Source organism: Corvus hawaiiensis, chromosome 15 (assembly GCF_020740725.1).
Source record: "Corvus hawaiiensis isolate bCorHaw1 chromosome 15, bCorHaw1.pri.cur, whole genome shotgun sequence".
NCBI lineage: Eukaryota > Metazoa > Chordata > Aves > Passeriformes > Corvidae > Corvus > Corvus hawaiiensis.
The window spans coordinates 7,604,853-7,622,311 of NC_063227.1; the positions used below are offsets into that span (position 1 = coordinate 7,604,853).

Consider the following 17,459-nt stretch of genomic DNA (forward strand, 5'->3'; position numbering starts at 1 on the left):
GTGGGATATTGTAGGCTCTTTGCTACAATTTGGTGCATTTCGAAGGCAAATACTTTTTCTATTAATTTATATTTTCATTAGTCACAGGGCACAGTTGCTGCTGCCATTATCAATATTCCCATATTCAGCTTAGTTTAAAGTTAAAAGTCTGAGAAGAAGAGGGGAAGAGAGAAGAGCTTAGTGGTTTTTTCCAAAATTGGACTTCCTTTCCACGGAGATGCCCAGTTCCATGCCTGATTCTGAATTGCACAGTGTGAATGTGGCTGCAAGGTGGTAGTGCAGGGTGAGCACTTCTGATCCATAATTCCAGGGGGTACAACATTCCTGGGATGGGTGGCAAGCAGTATAGGATAGAAAAACACTGCTGCTAGCAGGTACTTTTAAGCTCTTAGTTTGTGGAAGCACCTTCTGGGATTCTGTTCAGAACTTTTGGGGAAACTGGTAGCTGAAAGACTGATAGCCTGTTTTCACATCTTGTGGAGCAAATGTCCAGATGATGACGGTCCAAGAATTTTCTGAAGCCTTTGCAGTCCAAGGGAAGGCACAGGTGTGCTCAAACAATACAGCATTTCTGTTTCAGTCATCCAGAGGCATTCTCCAGGAAACTGCAGCAACTTTAATGCTCTCTGTTGTCATCACAAACTTGGTGGTTGTCTGACAGTTGTCTTGGCATGATGGGCTGGCACAGGAGTGATGGCAGCTGTGGATAAGAACAGGACTGATGAATGGTGAAGATGAAGGATGTGAACAAACCTCTGCTGCCTTGTTTGCTGCCCTATTGCTTGCTTGGCTGTGCACAATACTGGTGTTGAGTTGATGACTAAAAGCAATCTCCCTTTCATGGGGGCTTTTTGAGGGTGTTCTCAGTAGTATCAGAAAAAATGCATTAGGCAATTCATCTTGAGCTTTTCATGTTCAAAGTATTTGACCAAAAGGACCCCCAAATCTGGCCTTGTAATTATCCTGCAAGACTGTTGTTATGCTGGTTCAGAGGTGGAGAAATGGAAGTAAAGAGGTTAAATGTCTTGCTCAAAGCAGTAAGGAAATGTGTGGTGGAGACTTTCAGGAGCCCCACATATTTCTTAATGAATCATTTATAGCTGTGGTTATATTATGAGGCAGATGACTTGAACTGTGGATTGCTGTAGGAACTCTGCCTTGCCATCTAAATGAATTTTCTTCTTAAAGTCTGAAATAGCCATTCTTTCTTATTTTATTTTATTTCATGACAATATGTTGGCTTATTCAAAGACTGTGCAGGAAATGCAATATATAAAAGTATAAAATTTTTTACAGTTCAAACATACATTCTTTCCTAATAATTCTGAACAAAAATAATTGATGTGTTTCTCAGCACTAAAGGAAAAGAGAAATTCCAGTATAGTCCAGGATTAAAATGAGAAAAGGAATATGCAGCCATGCAGGGCCAGGAGTTGGGCTTTGATGGTCCTTGGGGGCCCTTTCAGATGAGGAGATTCCATGATTCTATGTTTGAAGGTCCAATTCCTTCCTTTCTGCACCCAACAGAATTAGGGGGGATGCTGCCATGGGGATTTACAGAGTGGTGTCATGTCCATCCAAGAAGCAGAGTGTGGAATGAGAGCACCTGATGATGTCCTGCTCTTTTGCAGCTTCCAGTGCCACATGAATTGCCCTGCACGCAAAAGGGCCAGTACCAGGCACAATGATCTACAGGAAATGTCAGTATTTAAGCACTGTTTTATGTCTTGGGATCCAGCATTCAAATATCTCTTTCAGTTGCCACCTTCATCTTCTCAGGGAGGAGAATTCACTCTGACCAACTGTTTTCATTTCCAAAAGGCCACCATGCCTTGGAAGCTAAAGTTCACCTATAACAGTTCTTCTGTCGAATCTGTTCAACTACTGATTGCAGAAGTTGCTTATCTGTTAATTTTCTTAGAACATCTAAATTCCTCCAAACTCCCATCATACTCCCTGCTGCACAAAGTGTACAGCAGCGTTTCCCCCTGTATCCTGAATTACGATCTACATTCCAAACTAAGGTCTGGCATTAGCTGCTTAGTTAATATTAGGCTTAATGAATCCAAAAATACATAGGAACATGTGCACAACCATGGCTTTTTTTTTTGACTTGCAGAAGCCAAAATCACATATTTTTCACATGACAGTCAAGCTCCCAGTATATTTCTCCTGGGTGTGCATATGGCGTGTGCATTGTAACGTGTGCTGTTGAACTTGCAAATGCTTGTTCCTTCTTGATATTTAGTTGTGCACTTATCATAAAAAGATTTCCAAATTTTTTGATATAATATTTAATATCCAGAAGAAGTATGCGTGTAATGCAATTGGAATAACATTAAAAGGAGAGCAACATCAAATCTGAATTTTTCATGTATGCCACTTTACAGTAAAAGATCAGTTGCTGTCTCTTTGGGTTCAGCACATATTTTCTTGGTTGTCTTGGCTTCCTTGAGCTGCTGAGCCTGTCTCACCTTTTCTGTGTCTGATGTAGAATCTAAATTAGATAAGAAGAAACAGGACATGATTTCAAATTCAGTTTCCTCTACACAGGCAGGATGGCATCAGCTTAAATTGCTTCAATATAATTTTGCTTCTTTAATCCTTCCTCTTCAATCTGTTTCTGTATACATTATATATATGAATTCTGGGACTGGAAATCTTGCCTAATGTAAGTTAAGACATGACAAATGAACCTGACATTTTTCCAAGGAGGGAACCAGTGAACATACTGTATTTATAGCAGTAGGAATGTAGTTTGCTGCTTGTAGAAGAAAATTATATGTTGTATGAGAACTTTAGTGCTGGAATATGATAAGTGTGTTTAGATGTACTTGTTTCAAAAGGGGGTACTGGGTTCAAAGGAGCCAAACTGGTTCCTCTGGGAGCTTGAGGTAGGGCTTCACTGAACAGGGGATTTAGATTCCCAGAAGTTCAGATAGCAAGATGGAGAGTGTCACAGGGCCAAGTTTGAAACTGCAGTGTCTCCAGGATCATCACTGAGCAGAGTGGGAAAGAACTGGATGAAGGAGCTTATGAAGTTGGATCTGGAACAATTTCATTTGTGTTAATAGTAAGACTTTCTGTCTGCAAGCTGAGAGTTCACTAGCTGAAGTTCTCAAACACAGATGTGCCAACATGCAGAAAAAATTGATTCAAGCCAACCATCTCTGCAAGCAGCTCTTGGCTGCTGTGACCTCCTGCAGTTGGACAGGACTGCAAGACGAGACAAGCCCAGGTGATCCAGGTGCCAAGTTGTTTCACCTGAATAAAGATGATGAAAAGTCCTTTTATTTTTTAAAGTTTTCAGTCTTTATGAGAGTTTCCCCTGAACACAATGAGAATTGCTTGGATGAGGTTCCTTTGAGGTGCTCTGTAAAAGTGCAAATTTCTTTTTTCATACCAGGGTATCTGGTCTGGTCTGAATAAGTTTGGGGTTTTTTTAGCAATGCACAACTGACACTCAAACTAGTTGTGGCTAATTCTTGAAAGATTATTTTGTTGGCTGAACACTTTGTGTCAAGGGGGAAATAATCACAAAGCTTAGGTGCCTGAATGTAAGATGTAGTGTTTTTCTATCTTGCTTCTAAACAGAAAGGCTGACTCTACATCTTTTGACTGTTGAGCTGCACATTAGGACCAGCTTATGGCATTGATCTGATCCTTGATTCAACAGAAATAGTAAACACTGGAGTGGTCTGGGCCTGATGGATAGCTAAGGTCATAGTAACTCTCACTTTAGCTGTTTTTTAATACAGAGGGTTATTTCCTAGACAGATTCTTAGACCTATAGTTGGCTCATGTGGCTCAAGGAGAAGTCCTTTTGGTTCAGGGTTGTACCTTTTGTCCTTTCTTGTCAAGTTGGGAAAATGATGCTTCGTTTTGCTCTAATAAAGAATTCACCTGGTTTCCTCTCTGCATCCTAATTGCTCTCTAGAGAGCACTAAAGTGTGCTTAAGCATATTGTAACTGTTTACTCCCAGCCTCTGCTGTATGTGCAGTAATGCAAAGTGTTCAATCTCTGCCCTGTCGCTGCAGGCTGGCATGATTCGCACGGACAAGGACGAGTTCTTCATCGAACCCCTGGAGAAGGGGGCCCAGGAGGAGGAAGAGGGAGGAGGCAGAACACACGTGGTCTATCGCAGAGCAGCTGCCAAGAAGCAGCTTCCTATTGAGAACGTGGATACCGTGTACAGAGGTAAGGCAGGCTGTGGGATAAAGTGTAGCTGAAGGCATGTAGCCAATGTGTTCTGCTACCTCTGGCTTTTTTATCCTTCAAAGTGGAAATGTGTTCTCCCTCCAAGGAGGGAAAGGTATGGAAGGGGTTGAACGTTTTGGATGGGCTAAGCAAACATCACAGCAGCCAAAACCGTCTCCGGGATGGTGGCCCTGTCCTTACTTTGAAGAGTTTCCTTGGCTCCAGAGATGGCCAACATAAAGTTGTGTGTCTCCCCGAGCCCTGGGTCAGAGCAGAGGAAGGAGAGGGTGGGTGACACAGCAGTGCAGAGGTGGCTGTGCCTGCTGGGACAGGTGGCAGTGCTGGCTTTGCAAAGGCTGTGTTGGAAGGTTGCAACAAGGATGCCAAGTACATGGTACATGGGCTTCATTGACAGTGTCTTCACTGGGCCGGATTAGTCCCAAAAGGAAAATAATGGTATCTTCAGTATGAACACAAACTTTCTTGATTTATTTATGTGTTGCCAAGTGTGGAATTTAATGTACTAAGTATGTGATAGACAGTGATGGAATAACAAGAATTAAACATAAACACCCATTCTGTGTAGTGTTTTCTATTCCTCTGATAACTGCTTGGTTATTGCACCTTTTTTTCTGAATAAATAAGGGATGCAAATCTGCTAAGTGGATGTTTTGACAGCTGATGTTAACACTGAAATTAACTGGGTCATCTGAGTGGAAACAACAAAATAGCTACATTTTTGTTCCAAATGTGTGTACCAAACTGCAGAGTTATTTGTCACTCATACCCTAGTATTATCCTATTTCAGTATAATGGGGTTTCAAATATAGGAAGGAAGGAACAGAGAGCCACAGGGGTGAGGCACTGAAATTAGGGCCACATGAACGATATAAATTTCTCAGTGTTCAGGTTGGAACAAGGATTAAAAAGAAAGCAAACAATAGCATTCAACCAACTTTTTTCCTCCACTTCAGAAATGACCCATGAATTTTGTGACTGACACAGTGCTTTGCTGGGTTCTTCTGGTTGCCTTTGTACTCACTGTGGAGCAGAGCTGCGTATTGCAGGAGTCTGAGTGTCACAATCCCAGAAGGATTGGGTGATAGGTATGATGGAAGTTGCTCTATTAGTAGATGTTTATAAAATTATTGCATGTTGGAAAATACCCTCTGCTCACTGTGTTTCCTCTTAAACAAAAGAGACTTGATGTTGTTCACACCTTATGGCAGTATTTTTGGTTTTGGATGGTAAATATTCCTCAGGAGTAGGAGTCTGGTACACAGAAAAGCACAAACTGTACATCAGCTTCAGTTACTGGCACCTGGTACCTGCTTGAGGAGGCTCAGCAGCGTCTGAGGTGCAACCTGTCCCTGGCAGCAGAGCCACATGCCGTGTCTGATGCCACCAGACTCGGTGTCTGTCACCTCCCCTGTGTCAGGGCTGGAGTTTGTAAACTCTGGTAAAAAGGCACAAAGTAATCACAGCCACCAGCCAGCACTGTGGGATTGAAAAGCAAAAGGGAGGCTGAACTCGTGCAGGCTGGGCTGAGATGCAGCAGTGACCTTGTCTGGAGCAGCAGGTGTTAGGCATAGGTAGGAATAGTTGTGATATTTCAAACTTTTAAACTAAGGGAAAAATGCTAAGGGTAGTAATCTTCCCTTCCACCTCCTCACCTTTTGATTTGTAAACTTGATTAAAGATTAGTTTTTATTTTAAAAAAACCCCACTGTTACCAAAAATCAGTAAAAATAAAGGCAGTACTGTAAAGGGGATTTTTGCCATGAAATTGTCTTTGCCTTTAACAAAAAAATTGAACAACCACTCGTAAACGGTTTGTTCTCTACTTTTTATTAAACCTGGCTTCCCACCTCTGATTGCTCTAGGCAAAAGGCATGGGCAGGATGTGCTTTCAGAAATTGTAATTTTATTTTCCACTTGTTCTTTTTCCAGAATGCATCCAGTTTTGGTTAACAAACACCAAAATATTTGGTGATTTGGCATTCATAAGCACACTCAGCTGTGTGTTTCCATAGTGCTCTAAACTGATCGATGGGCTGAGTTAGGAAATACTTAGTAGGGCACTTTCAGCATGCTGTATCTATTAAAAAAAAAAAGAAAAGGTTAACCAAGAACACTCCCCCTCTTTCCAACATCCCTGGAGACAACTGCATTGTTGCCAAATCCCATAAATTTACATGTGATGAATTGTAACACTTGGACTATTTTTAAAGGTCCAGCCTCCAGGAATCTTATGAATATGTGATGATTTTTTTCCCCTAGGTGAGCTTCTGGTTCTTTTAACTGCTGATAAAAATTTGTAGTTTCTGGCTGTGTAAATATTTTAAGGTAATGCGTGACACAAAGTTTATGTATTCCATACTTTTTAAAACAGCATCTTTCAAAATCCCATGATATGTTAATTTAATCCCATGATTTGGGAGGGGATTGTGAGTCATGATTTTTGAATGTTTTGGTTTGGATAGATATATACAAATTCCTTATAAATATTCCTATCTCTGGCACTCTTTTCACAAGAAATAGGACAAGCTGTTCTCTCCTCAGCAAAACAGGAGATGAAGGAATTGAAAACTCCATGAACTTGGAGTTGAGAGGGTCAGTCACCATTTCAAGGTCTTGGGCCTGCAGTGGGCAGTGGGCAGTGGCTGGACCTCACATGGGACAAGGGTTTGGGATTTACTACTAAATGCAGTTATTTTGGAGGGTGGCTTGTTGAAGAACTCGATGCCCCAAGTCAATGTGCATCCCTCATGGCTGCCCAGGCAGAGAACTCCAACATGGGGCTGCAAGAAAGGGGCACAGAGGTCCCTGAGGCTGGTGGGCAGCTGAACTCCCCAAGAGATAGCCAGGACTAATGGAAGATCCATTGAATGCTTGGGAGTGTGGATTCAAAAAAAAAAAACCAAAAAAACCAAACCAACCAAAAAACCAAAAAATTGCATTTTCTGCACCATGGAAATTCTAGATTATGTCAACAGATGTGGGGAGATGGACCTGACAGCAGGGTTTTTCTAGCATTTTCCATGCACCGTTGTCTATCTTTCATACTACAATAAGAAAAATTGAGATTTTATTCCATCTGTCTAAAAATTATAAACAAACAAACAAACCCCACAACCTCCTAAACCCTCGTGTGCACCTTGTGTTATGAAGGCTCTGCTGATGTGCTGGGTTTTGAGAAGTGGAATGTGCTGGGAGAGATCTGCCCTGCCCTGATTTCAGACTGTGCCAGGTTTGCTTCTGCATTTATGTAAAACCTTATCAGAAGATAGGGAAATGTAACTACTTGTTTTGGCAACCTGACTCATTTGTTTTGACTGGTGTGGGATTATCTGGCATTTGGGGGAATCACAGAGTATGGAGTGTAATATTTCTGCCTGATCTTCCCCTCTCAAACAATGCTATTTGTTAATGTACTGGAAAAACGTAAGCATCACATTTTAGGCAAGTAATAATCTTCAGCAGAGTAGTACTGTGAAAGTCTGTGTGAGCTCAGTACAAATTAGGCTAATTGTTTCAGAAAGAGAAATATTTTCATGTAGTGGCTGAAATATTGCAGGTGTGGTGAGAATAAATCCTATTTTCTCTGGCAACTGCTTTTACTGCTTGCATACATATAATAATTTATCTTCCTCTAGATAAAAATAAGCAGCATGTTGAACATATTTTAATATTTCCAGTTGAATTCCTTCTTAAAAACGGGAGAAATGTTTCTTTATAGCAGTAAAACTACCTACATAATAGAACTGGAATTAAATAGATAAACTAGAGTGGATTGTTTTTTCTTGAAATTGCTGGGTTTTTGCTTAAATGTTCTTTGGATGTTAACTGAAGAGATGGTAAGTATTTAATTAATGGTTATGATGAGGCCTGGAAAGCCAGCTTGATTTTTGCCTCTAAAGGCAATCTGATTATCAGGCTTGTAAGATTTAATATCACGTTTCCCCAGCTAAATTACTGTGTCTGTTATGTTGATCAGCTGAGAGGAAATGATTATATTAAAACTTCCTTAAGGTTTGCCTTTTCTCTAAAAACCATTGTTTAAATACAATGCTCTGAGTTTTATTGTATTACTTGATTGATGAGAAACAGAAACTCAGCTTTAGTGACAGTTTTATTTACTGTGCAGATGAAAGATGACCTTAGCCAAGAACAGTTTATTACTGTTGAAGACAGTAAGGTAACTCCCCAAATGTGTTTAAACCAGAAAGTTGTTGTTTCTGTGAGTGCCAATTAAATCCCTTGGAATGGCCAAACGCAGTCTGACACAAGTCCCATCATGAATAGCTCCAGGCTGACAGGGTGGACAAACCCACAGCCTCTACTGCAGACTTGTGACCCCTTCCCATGGCAATACTTGGGATTGCTGGAGGTCAGACCTGCAGAGGGGTTGTGCCTTGGTGCTGAATGATGTGATCATTTAATGTGACCCCGTGATGTGCTTCCTGGGGCAGACCCCATACTTTTTTTTTTTTTTTTTTTTTTTTTTTTTTTTTTTGTGAGTTTTTCAACTGTTTCCTTTTTTTACATTCAGGGGTTCTAAAATCCGCCTGGCATAAGCACATGCCAATCAGGTAAAAAGACAGAAATAATTTGCTGCTTCTACTCAATAGTGGTAGCCAGCCTCTTCCTGACAGACCCAAACCTCATCAGAGCAGAGCTGGTCCTCAGTCCTGTCACTGGCATCCCCTGGCCCTCCACGATGCAAAAGGACAACACTCTTTGACTTTTAGGAACCCTGAAAAGTTAGGGGCCAATTCAGCAGGAGAGAAATCCATGTAAATTTAAGCTGAACAACCCCACTCTAGAAGTTTTTTGAAAAGATGAAAGTTAAAAATATGATAAAGTTGTAACAACTCGCCAGAGCTTTGCAGGTTTTGGAGATGATATTTCAGAGGAAGACTCCTCCATCATAGTCCATCAAACTGTCAATGCCATTGATTTACTAATGTATTTAAATTACTCTTTAGAAACCAACATGCATCTGGTGTATATTTTTCTGGATTGCCTGAAACGACTCAGATTGGCTGCTGGCTGGCCGGTTGCCATTCTAATTTACACAAACTTTCCTGGTTACCTTTGCAGGGGAACAGTTTCTTCAGGAAACTGAAGTTTCTCCAAATCCAATCAATATTTCCTCTGAGCCTGCACTCTTGCTGATTAATTACTGTTCCCTTATTTTGCAGTCAGTAAGACTCTGATGACAATATTTTTTGTCTCCTTCCTACACGATCTGTGCATGATAAATACATCTGTCTTTCTCTCCTGTCTTGGGTTTTCTCTGAATTCCACATTTCAGATTCATGGGGATTTCTGGGAAGAGGAAGATTGAGAATTCAGTTGCAAATCAGTTTTTGATTCAAAAGCAAGGTTATACACTCACAGAAAAAACAAGGCTCCAGAGAGTGAGTGGTCTTAGGCCAGGGGATGTCACCCTTCCCAGCCATCTGCATTACAGCTGATGAGGCAGTTTTTTGCTAGCATAGGCAAATGAGATCCTTGCAGTAATTTTGGGGAAAATGTTAAAAGTTTCTACTTTTATAACAGTGCAGTAAATCATGTGGGATGATTAGGTGAAGGCTAATGAACAATGCTCTTAAATGTACTTGATGGGAAATGCAAGGAATAACTTATTTTTCTCCAGAGCTGATGGAGTTTTCTGCCATGGACTTCCTCAGTGGGTGCCCTTAGCTGGGCCACAGAACGGTGTCAGTCAACCTGCCCAGTGCTTCTGGGGTAGTCTGTTTCATTTTGCCTGGAAATAAAATTATTATGAAGTTAATTGAATTTCTTTTTTCTTATTATCAGTAATTTTGCTCAGTTTTTTTGATGGGGGACATGCTCATGTAACTAAAGATGCGTGGTGAGGCATATGCATATCAGGACCACAGCAAAGCTGTGTGGGCTACCTTTGCAGTGGGCTTTTTTGAATTTCGGAGTGCTTTGGGAAGTATATTGCATCTTCAAAGGATTTTTCTTTTAATTAAACATCTCCTTTTTCCAGGTGCTCTAAATCGCTTCCAGAATGATTGAACGTTCATTAAATTGTTTCACATTATTATATCTTCATGATATCAAATCTGTAGCTGCTGCAGCATCATTTTGTTTCACCAGGAACAAGAATCCTCTTGTACAGAGGTAAAAATTGGTGGGGTGGCCTGGAGCTGGAGCAAAGCTGCCACCTGATCCAGCTCCACTATGGGTTCCTGGCAGTGAGCTGTCATCTCCCTCTCCCACACACCCCACTAAACTGTAATAAACTGTTGCAAAACTATTATTATCTTCCTGGAATACAGGGACTTAATAATAGTATGTGAAGCAGCTCAGTTTCTGCATTTGTCCCTGCCTTTCTCATTAGGCAGCTTGGGATCCACGTAGACTTTGAGGAAACACTTCAGTGCAGGCACAGCTTTGAGCAGGTACTTAAATTGATTTCAGTGGGATTCAGATATGTGCCTTAGGCTAAATGGTTTTTTTATTCTGAATAAAATTTCTGATGTGTTATTGTGTTTCTGTTGTGGTTATGAGGCAAGTTACTGGAGCGAGTTACTTCCATTCAGATATGCATTGATTAAGGGTGAACTACTTAATTATTTGTACTTGTTTAAATATCACTGATTTGCCTGTATCAACAGCTAATGTAAAAATAAAATTCATTTAATTCTCAACTGATGAGTTCATTTTAGCTCCTCTGCTAAATTCAAACTCTATAAGGCTCTCCAAAATGATTGCTGTGAACAGCTTACAGCTGGAGTTGAATATTACCAAATGTTGCTAAATATAACAAAATGATAATAAAGCTGTTATTGGTCTATAAAAAAAGTTTCCAGTTCTCATATGAATAGTCCTGCAAAATTTTTGTGATCAGCTCTGATGAAAGTATGGAGAAAGCACTCATTTTACTCTTCACATCCTTCTATCAATTAATTCAGCTTTGGGGCTGTGTGAAACTTAGGTTGATTAATCACTTGTTTGTGTTTACATTTAGTCAACACTTGTTTATAAAGACAAAACAATTTCAGCAGATTTCATTAAAGTTCATTTTTATTCTTCCTTCTAATATCCATTGATCTCACAATCCTTAATGGATTTAGCCTCTCAATCTCCTGGGAGGAAAGAGAAAAGAAAATATTTGCCTTTTGGACAAGGGTAACATAAACCTTGTTTTCACTGCAAGCTGACCCTGTGTCTTGCTGGTAAGAGCCCCGTGGAAGGGCAGAGTTCACTGGAGCAGCAGTTGGGAAGTCAGACTTTGCCTCCAGAGCCCCAGCAAGAGCTCTCATGTGTGAGGGTGTGCAGCAGCCCACAGGCGTGTGGGGAGGTTTGGCTTATGAAAATGTATGTGCACACCCACAAGGTTTTGCAATTTCACATTTACTGGTGTGTTTTTCTGTGAAGTGTCATCTTGCTGGGGTTTGTTTATTTACAAGCTGTGTTCGTGTTGTCCAAACTGCTGAGAAAAACAGAGGATGGCAAGGATCCAGCGGGTCCTGCCAGGCTCAAAGAGGGAGAAACTTGTTCACAGGAAGACCTTAATATTCTGTCCTGACAAATTGAAAGTGTTCTGCAACCTGTATCTCTGTTTAGGAAATGGATTCTGAAAGTGAGAATTGAAAAATATGGGTAGCATGTAGTGTTTGCCATTTTGTACCACGGGCTTCAAACTCTGTGTTTAATAACAATACACAAAATAGCATCTGGTAGGCATCACTAAAATAAGCTCTAGTAGAAAATGCCGATAAGCATTTTCAGTTTAAAATGTTTTCTAACAAAAAGTGGCATAAATTTTGTCAGCTGTCCCAGATAATGATGGTGCAGTGGTTTGATGAGGTTGAAAGACATCATCAAGTGAACGCGATGGGCAAGCCCAAAGCTGCAAGAGAGATGGATATCCTTCAAACATCTACATTTCTATCATTTCTCACAACAGGAGAGCCACATGTGAGGCCTTGTGAAGTGGTCCAAGGTTCAAAAATGTATTCCAGCTGGTTCTGACTGTTCTTAGCTGTGTGCTCCTTGTGGGCTGGCCAGAGCAGCAGTGCTGTGCGGGGCTGGTATCTTGGTGCTTGCAAAAAGGGCACTGGAAGGATCTCCGTGTTTATGGTGTGTGAGCCCAGCTGGAGAACGAGAAACAAATGGCTTGGTCTTTCTCTGCACAAATTTCCCTCTTTGCCACCAAACACATCCCTACAGGCCTGTGTTGTTCATGAGCTCAGTGTTGGTTTAAAGGAGGACATTTCAGTGCCCCACAGCCGGTGCTGCAGTTGTCATTGGGCACCTTCAAAGAACAATCCACTGCCTGAGCTAAAGGGCTGTTTCTTTAGGTGACTGTGTATACGGTGAGTTATGCATGATACAGTGTGTTTAATCGCTGCGTTATGCAGTGTTCCCTTTAAAAGCTGTTCTTCCCCCTGCTCTAAATCCATAGCCAGGACTCCTGCTTGTCCTGCCTTCCCCTTGCAGCCACAAGTCTTGTGTGGGTCAGTGAGACACAGCAGTGCTGAGGGAGCTTAGCAGGGCAGGCACTGCTGCTCACCAGCACTGCTGCTGGGTGAACTGGCAGGATGGAGGACACAGAGCATTTCTCCTGCCTTTTGTAGAGAGGGTGAAAGGAGGATGAAGCTTTCTGGCCCAGATTCTGCCTCTGGTGTGTGTCAGTGCAGGGATGAGCAGGGAAGCTCGTGCTCCTTGGATGTTTATGCTTTAGCCAAGCATGTGTTACTCTCTGCAGGAGGTGGGCAGTACACCTGTGGTAACCCGGTGGTTGGTATGAATTAGGTGCCTGGTCTGCCCAGCCTTGATTTATAGCTAAAGCCTGTAATAACTTTAATAACAATAACTGTAATAATAAGGGTAATAACTTTCCATAACCATGTTGTGACTCGTCCTTTTTTTTTTTTTTTTTTGGTGCTTTCTGTGTTTTGAGTTCCCTAAGCAGTGCTTGGGGCTGTTTGGACTTTTTAGGTAAAAATAACTTTCATTTGAAAACAAGCAACAGCAGTGTTAACTTTCTTTTCCACTAGTGCAAGGCTCCTTTCCCCTGTGCTTTCCTGAAATTCTAAAAGGCAAGAGTGTCTTAGCCCAGGAGAAAAACAGCAACATTTTTGATTAGAGTTGCTTTGAATCTGCAGTTTGGTAACAGTAGTGAACGAATTTCTTCTTGAAAATTTGTGCTTTTCCATAGAGCAGAAACACTGTTTTGAAACAGTGAGATAAGTGGGATAAAGCAGTAACAGAAACTGTTACTGCAAACTATGAGTGCAAACTCTGATTTTTCTAAATGATTGTCTTGCAAATGTTTTATAATTATTTTTCTAAATATTTTGTCCCAAACTGTGTAGATCACAAAGTCCCACATACATGCTTGCTGGTAATAGTTTGAATTTAAATGTCTTTGCTCCTTTGAATATAAACCTCGGGAGTTGTTTTACTTAACATTTGCATATTAGATTACAAATGGTCTGTCAGCAGGACTGGCTAGGACCATGACATGTTTTCAAGCCAAACAATGGCTATTTGTTAGTATAGAAGTGTTTTCTTGATCCCTGCAACACTGCCTGCACACACCTGCACACACCTGCATCCTGATACTCCATCACTGAAACTTTACCATTGTAATACAAGCAAAGGCATGGGCTGGTAATTGGTTTAAACCAGTGTAACACCATGCTAAGGACAGACCAGTCCTCTCTCTCACTGGCCACAGTCTCTTGACAGCTGTTGCTATCTGAGCCTCAATGCTGGAAGGGATGCAGCCACCAGCTGGAAGGTGTTGGATGTTCCAACAGAGCCAAAGCAGGCAATTGAATCGCTGCACTGCTTTCCTTGATGCCTATGGAGACCCTGTGCTCCACTGGCTGCGTGTCTTGAAAGAGACCCTCAGAGATTGGCACCTGGTTCTGGTGTCCACTTGTCCCATCCCCATGCAGAAGGTGAAGTCTCCCGCAGACCAACAGGTTCTTAATTTTCTATGTAATATTGTTGCTCAGCTCATGGAACTGCAGTGCTTGTTAATGGGTTAAATACTGTGTATTTCATTTTTCAGCAGGTTCTTTGATTAAAAGCCTGAGATGCATCTCTGCTCTTCCTTTTATCTCTTTTTGTGCAGTCGCTTCCTTGTTCCAGCTCTCTGTGTGTGCTCGGACCATCTGGCACATGGGAAGGCTCGGCTGCCCGTCAATGTGTGCTGCTTTCAAGGGGAAAAATTATTAATCACAATCTGGATGGTGAGGGGGTTAGGGATAGGTTTTATTTCCACTTCAGAGCTGACAGTTCCACAGGTAGGCAGTCCTTCAGGGAAGGTTTCTCAGCAGCCTTTTGCAACGTTGCCTGATGGGTGTATGAGGAAAGGCAGCCAGAAATCCCGCAGGACCAGGTGCAAGGGAGGAGCTGGGAGCAGCGGTCCTTGGCAGCTCAGCTCCACAGTCCCTTGCTGCTGTCCTGCTGCAGGAGCCTTGCAGTGCTGAGGATCACCTTCTTTAGTACTGCTGGGCTCCAGACAGTTGTCCTTGGAACAAAACTCATTTCCCTGGGCTCTGCTCCACTTTGCAGGGTTTGGTCATTACAGACTGTCAGTTTTAAGAGACATGGTTATTTATTTTTTCCTGGTAACACTAATATTTTAGCACTGCTTCAACAATCACAGCTTTGTAAACATTGGAGTGATTATTTACAGAACATTTGAGGAAGGATTCTTTTACCCAAAGAGCGAGTTGCACATAAGACATGCTCAGTCCTAAAAGTAACCTGAAAAGACAAGCCTAATGGTGGTTTCTATGAACTGCCACCTGTGGCAATTTTTAAAACTTGTAATCTTGTCAGGTATCTGTGCACTCTGTGACCATGTCTGTTTGCCTGTCAAGGAGATCTTTTTTCCTGTGGTACATGTGGAGGCATATTGCAGTTGTTGAAGGTGCTTGCAGATTGTGAATGGTGAGAGACACTGAGAAATGTTTTGTGCCTGAAGCAGCTGCCTCCAAAACGCCCCTCCCTGCACCTCTTTCAAAAACCACCTTGTATGGTTAGCATGGAAAGTTTACCTTGCTGCTGTAGGGCTTTTTTTTAACTTTTAAATAAACATGAACCATTTTTTTTCTTTTCTCTGTCTCTTTTCTTTTTCTTTTTAATGAAATATTTTAGGAATAAATGGGTGGTGTGGTTTTAAGTGATGCAGGTTTTTGAATGGGTCTTTGGATGTGGGAACTCATGACATTTTGGAAACGCCATTGTTCCACAGATCAGCAAGCTCAGGTCACTTCATGGGAAAGCAACTGGTGTGACTGCTAGCAACAGTACCTAAATAGTGACATGAGAAACTGCCCTTGCCTGACTATTAAAATATATGAAATTATCAGGCACTGAGAATTACATCTTATGAGCTGTGTTTTGTTGTTGCTGAGTGGGCAGCAATCCTGTTTGTCTAATTGAGCTTTGCTAGATCATAGTGTTCAGAGTACATTCATCTACTAGGTTTCTTTCTTTCTAGGGTTTTCCATTTTTAGAGAGACCCTGTTATATATAGTAATGAACAAATTGCAGTTGTGCATGCCTTTTTCCCTGTGGAGCAGGGCAGAAGTTTGGATCTCATTTTACAGAGCTCTCATTTACATTTTATTCACAATGAAACTGGGGATGCCAAACCCTAGATATTTGGGGCTTGTATCTATTTGTTATGTGGCTTTTAAAGCAGATCTTTTCTTCAATGCATCAAAAAATGTATTTCTTGAGGTTGGGAAATCAGATCTTTCAGGGGCCTGAGCTTAAAATGATATATTGTCTAAAGCTATAGATTAAATCTCTTCTTGAGTCCTTGTTCACAGACTTGCTGGCTGTTCTTTCTGCCAGTTCAATGTAGCCTTTTCTCAGTCCCTCTTAAGAAAGTGTTGACTAAAGAACAGGCTGAAAATCATACATGTTAACTTTATATTCTGCTCGCAAGCTGAAGTATTTTTTGCTTTGTTTTTCTTTTAGCAGAGCCTCTGGAGACTTGTTAAACTATGAAATGATTACAAAAAAGTAGCCCAAAGGTTCTAGCTAAGAGTATTAAATGTCCTAGGAAGCTCAAAAGTGCTGCTCCAACTTCAATGGAGTAAACTATAAGAAAAGGGGAAAATCTGATTTTGAGTCACTGTAAGGTGACTTGAATATAATTACAAAATTTCCAGGTATTTTTCTAGGATATCCCAATTAAATGTGTGAAGAGAAATGGATGGTATTGACATTTCCATGGCAACCTGTTGTAGAATTTAAGGTATTAACCTGCAGGTCATATATTACTGAAGCAGAATATTTTTGGAAGACTGGCAAAATCTATCAGTCTACTGCAAAATGTGCAGGCAACAGCATAGCAACAAGATGCAGATGAGAAAACACAGGCTTTGGAATAAAATCGAGGCTTGAAAGTTAAGTGGAAGTTTTGTCCAAGACTCCACTGGTGGTGAGTAACATCAAGTGCCAGCCCCAAGGGGTTAATTTCTGCTGTTTTATTGCTGTGGATCTGGTTTGTATTTGTGGCTGGGTGTGGAATAGAGGTGGGATGATTGCAAAAATGTTGTAGGAACTCTTATAATGCTTTAATTCCAGGTGCTAACAGACTTTGGGGAGCCTGAGGTGGCCCTTTGTGCTCCTGTTCCACTGGTCACTGATGATGGTGGTGGGATTTGGGTGGGAGGGGCACTCAGCCTGAATTAGTTAAGCCTAAGATCTCTGTAGAAGTCTTTACTGGTCTGTAATGATGGACTGCTCGCTGTTCCACATGGGAGCCTCTCACCAGACATCCTGAAGAGAATTAGATGTCCTTTTGTGCTGCTGAAACCCTGGAGAAAAGAGCTGACAAAGGGCAGAGCGTTCCCTGCGAGGAAACTGGTGCATCTCAGCTCTGGAGGTTTGCAGCAGATCAGACTGATTGCATTGGTAGGATTTACGGAGCTTGTGGGTCTCAGGTCAGACAACTGGAAAGCCTGATTGTCTCTGAAGTGATGGTGGAGGCATTTCCAAGAATCTTTGGAAGAAAGAATCCTCTTAGCTAGGAGGCCACATTTCTTTCTTAAGATTATTTCAGTTTTTTAAAGTTTTTTAAAGGAGAACTTGGAGTCTTTGCAATGTGAGGTGGAATTGTGCTCCCACCAAATGAATTACAGTGTCTTTTTCAAATTCCCTGTAGGCAAGGCGTGCTATGTGATGGCTAATTCTCACAGACCTTATACGAATGCATTTTCTGGGAACTGCCTTTGTAATAATAAAT

At 41.4% G+C, this 17,459-nt stretch overlaps 1 protein-coding gene across 1 annotated transcript in view; it reads left to right on the forward strand.

Moving 5' to 3' along the window:
• The window catches only part of ADAMTS2 (ADAM metallopeptidase with thrombospondin type 1 motif 2), a 177,639-nt gene that overhangs the window by 61,729 nt on the left and 98,451 nt on the right, over positions 1-17,459 (forward strand). The window contains exon 3 of the mRNA XM_048319915.1: positions 4,039-4,198. Within this exon, the coding sequence (XP_048175872.1) occupies positions 4,039-4,198 (160 nt within the window). The remainder of the gene's footprint in view (positions 1-4,038; positions 4,199-17,459) is intronic.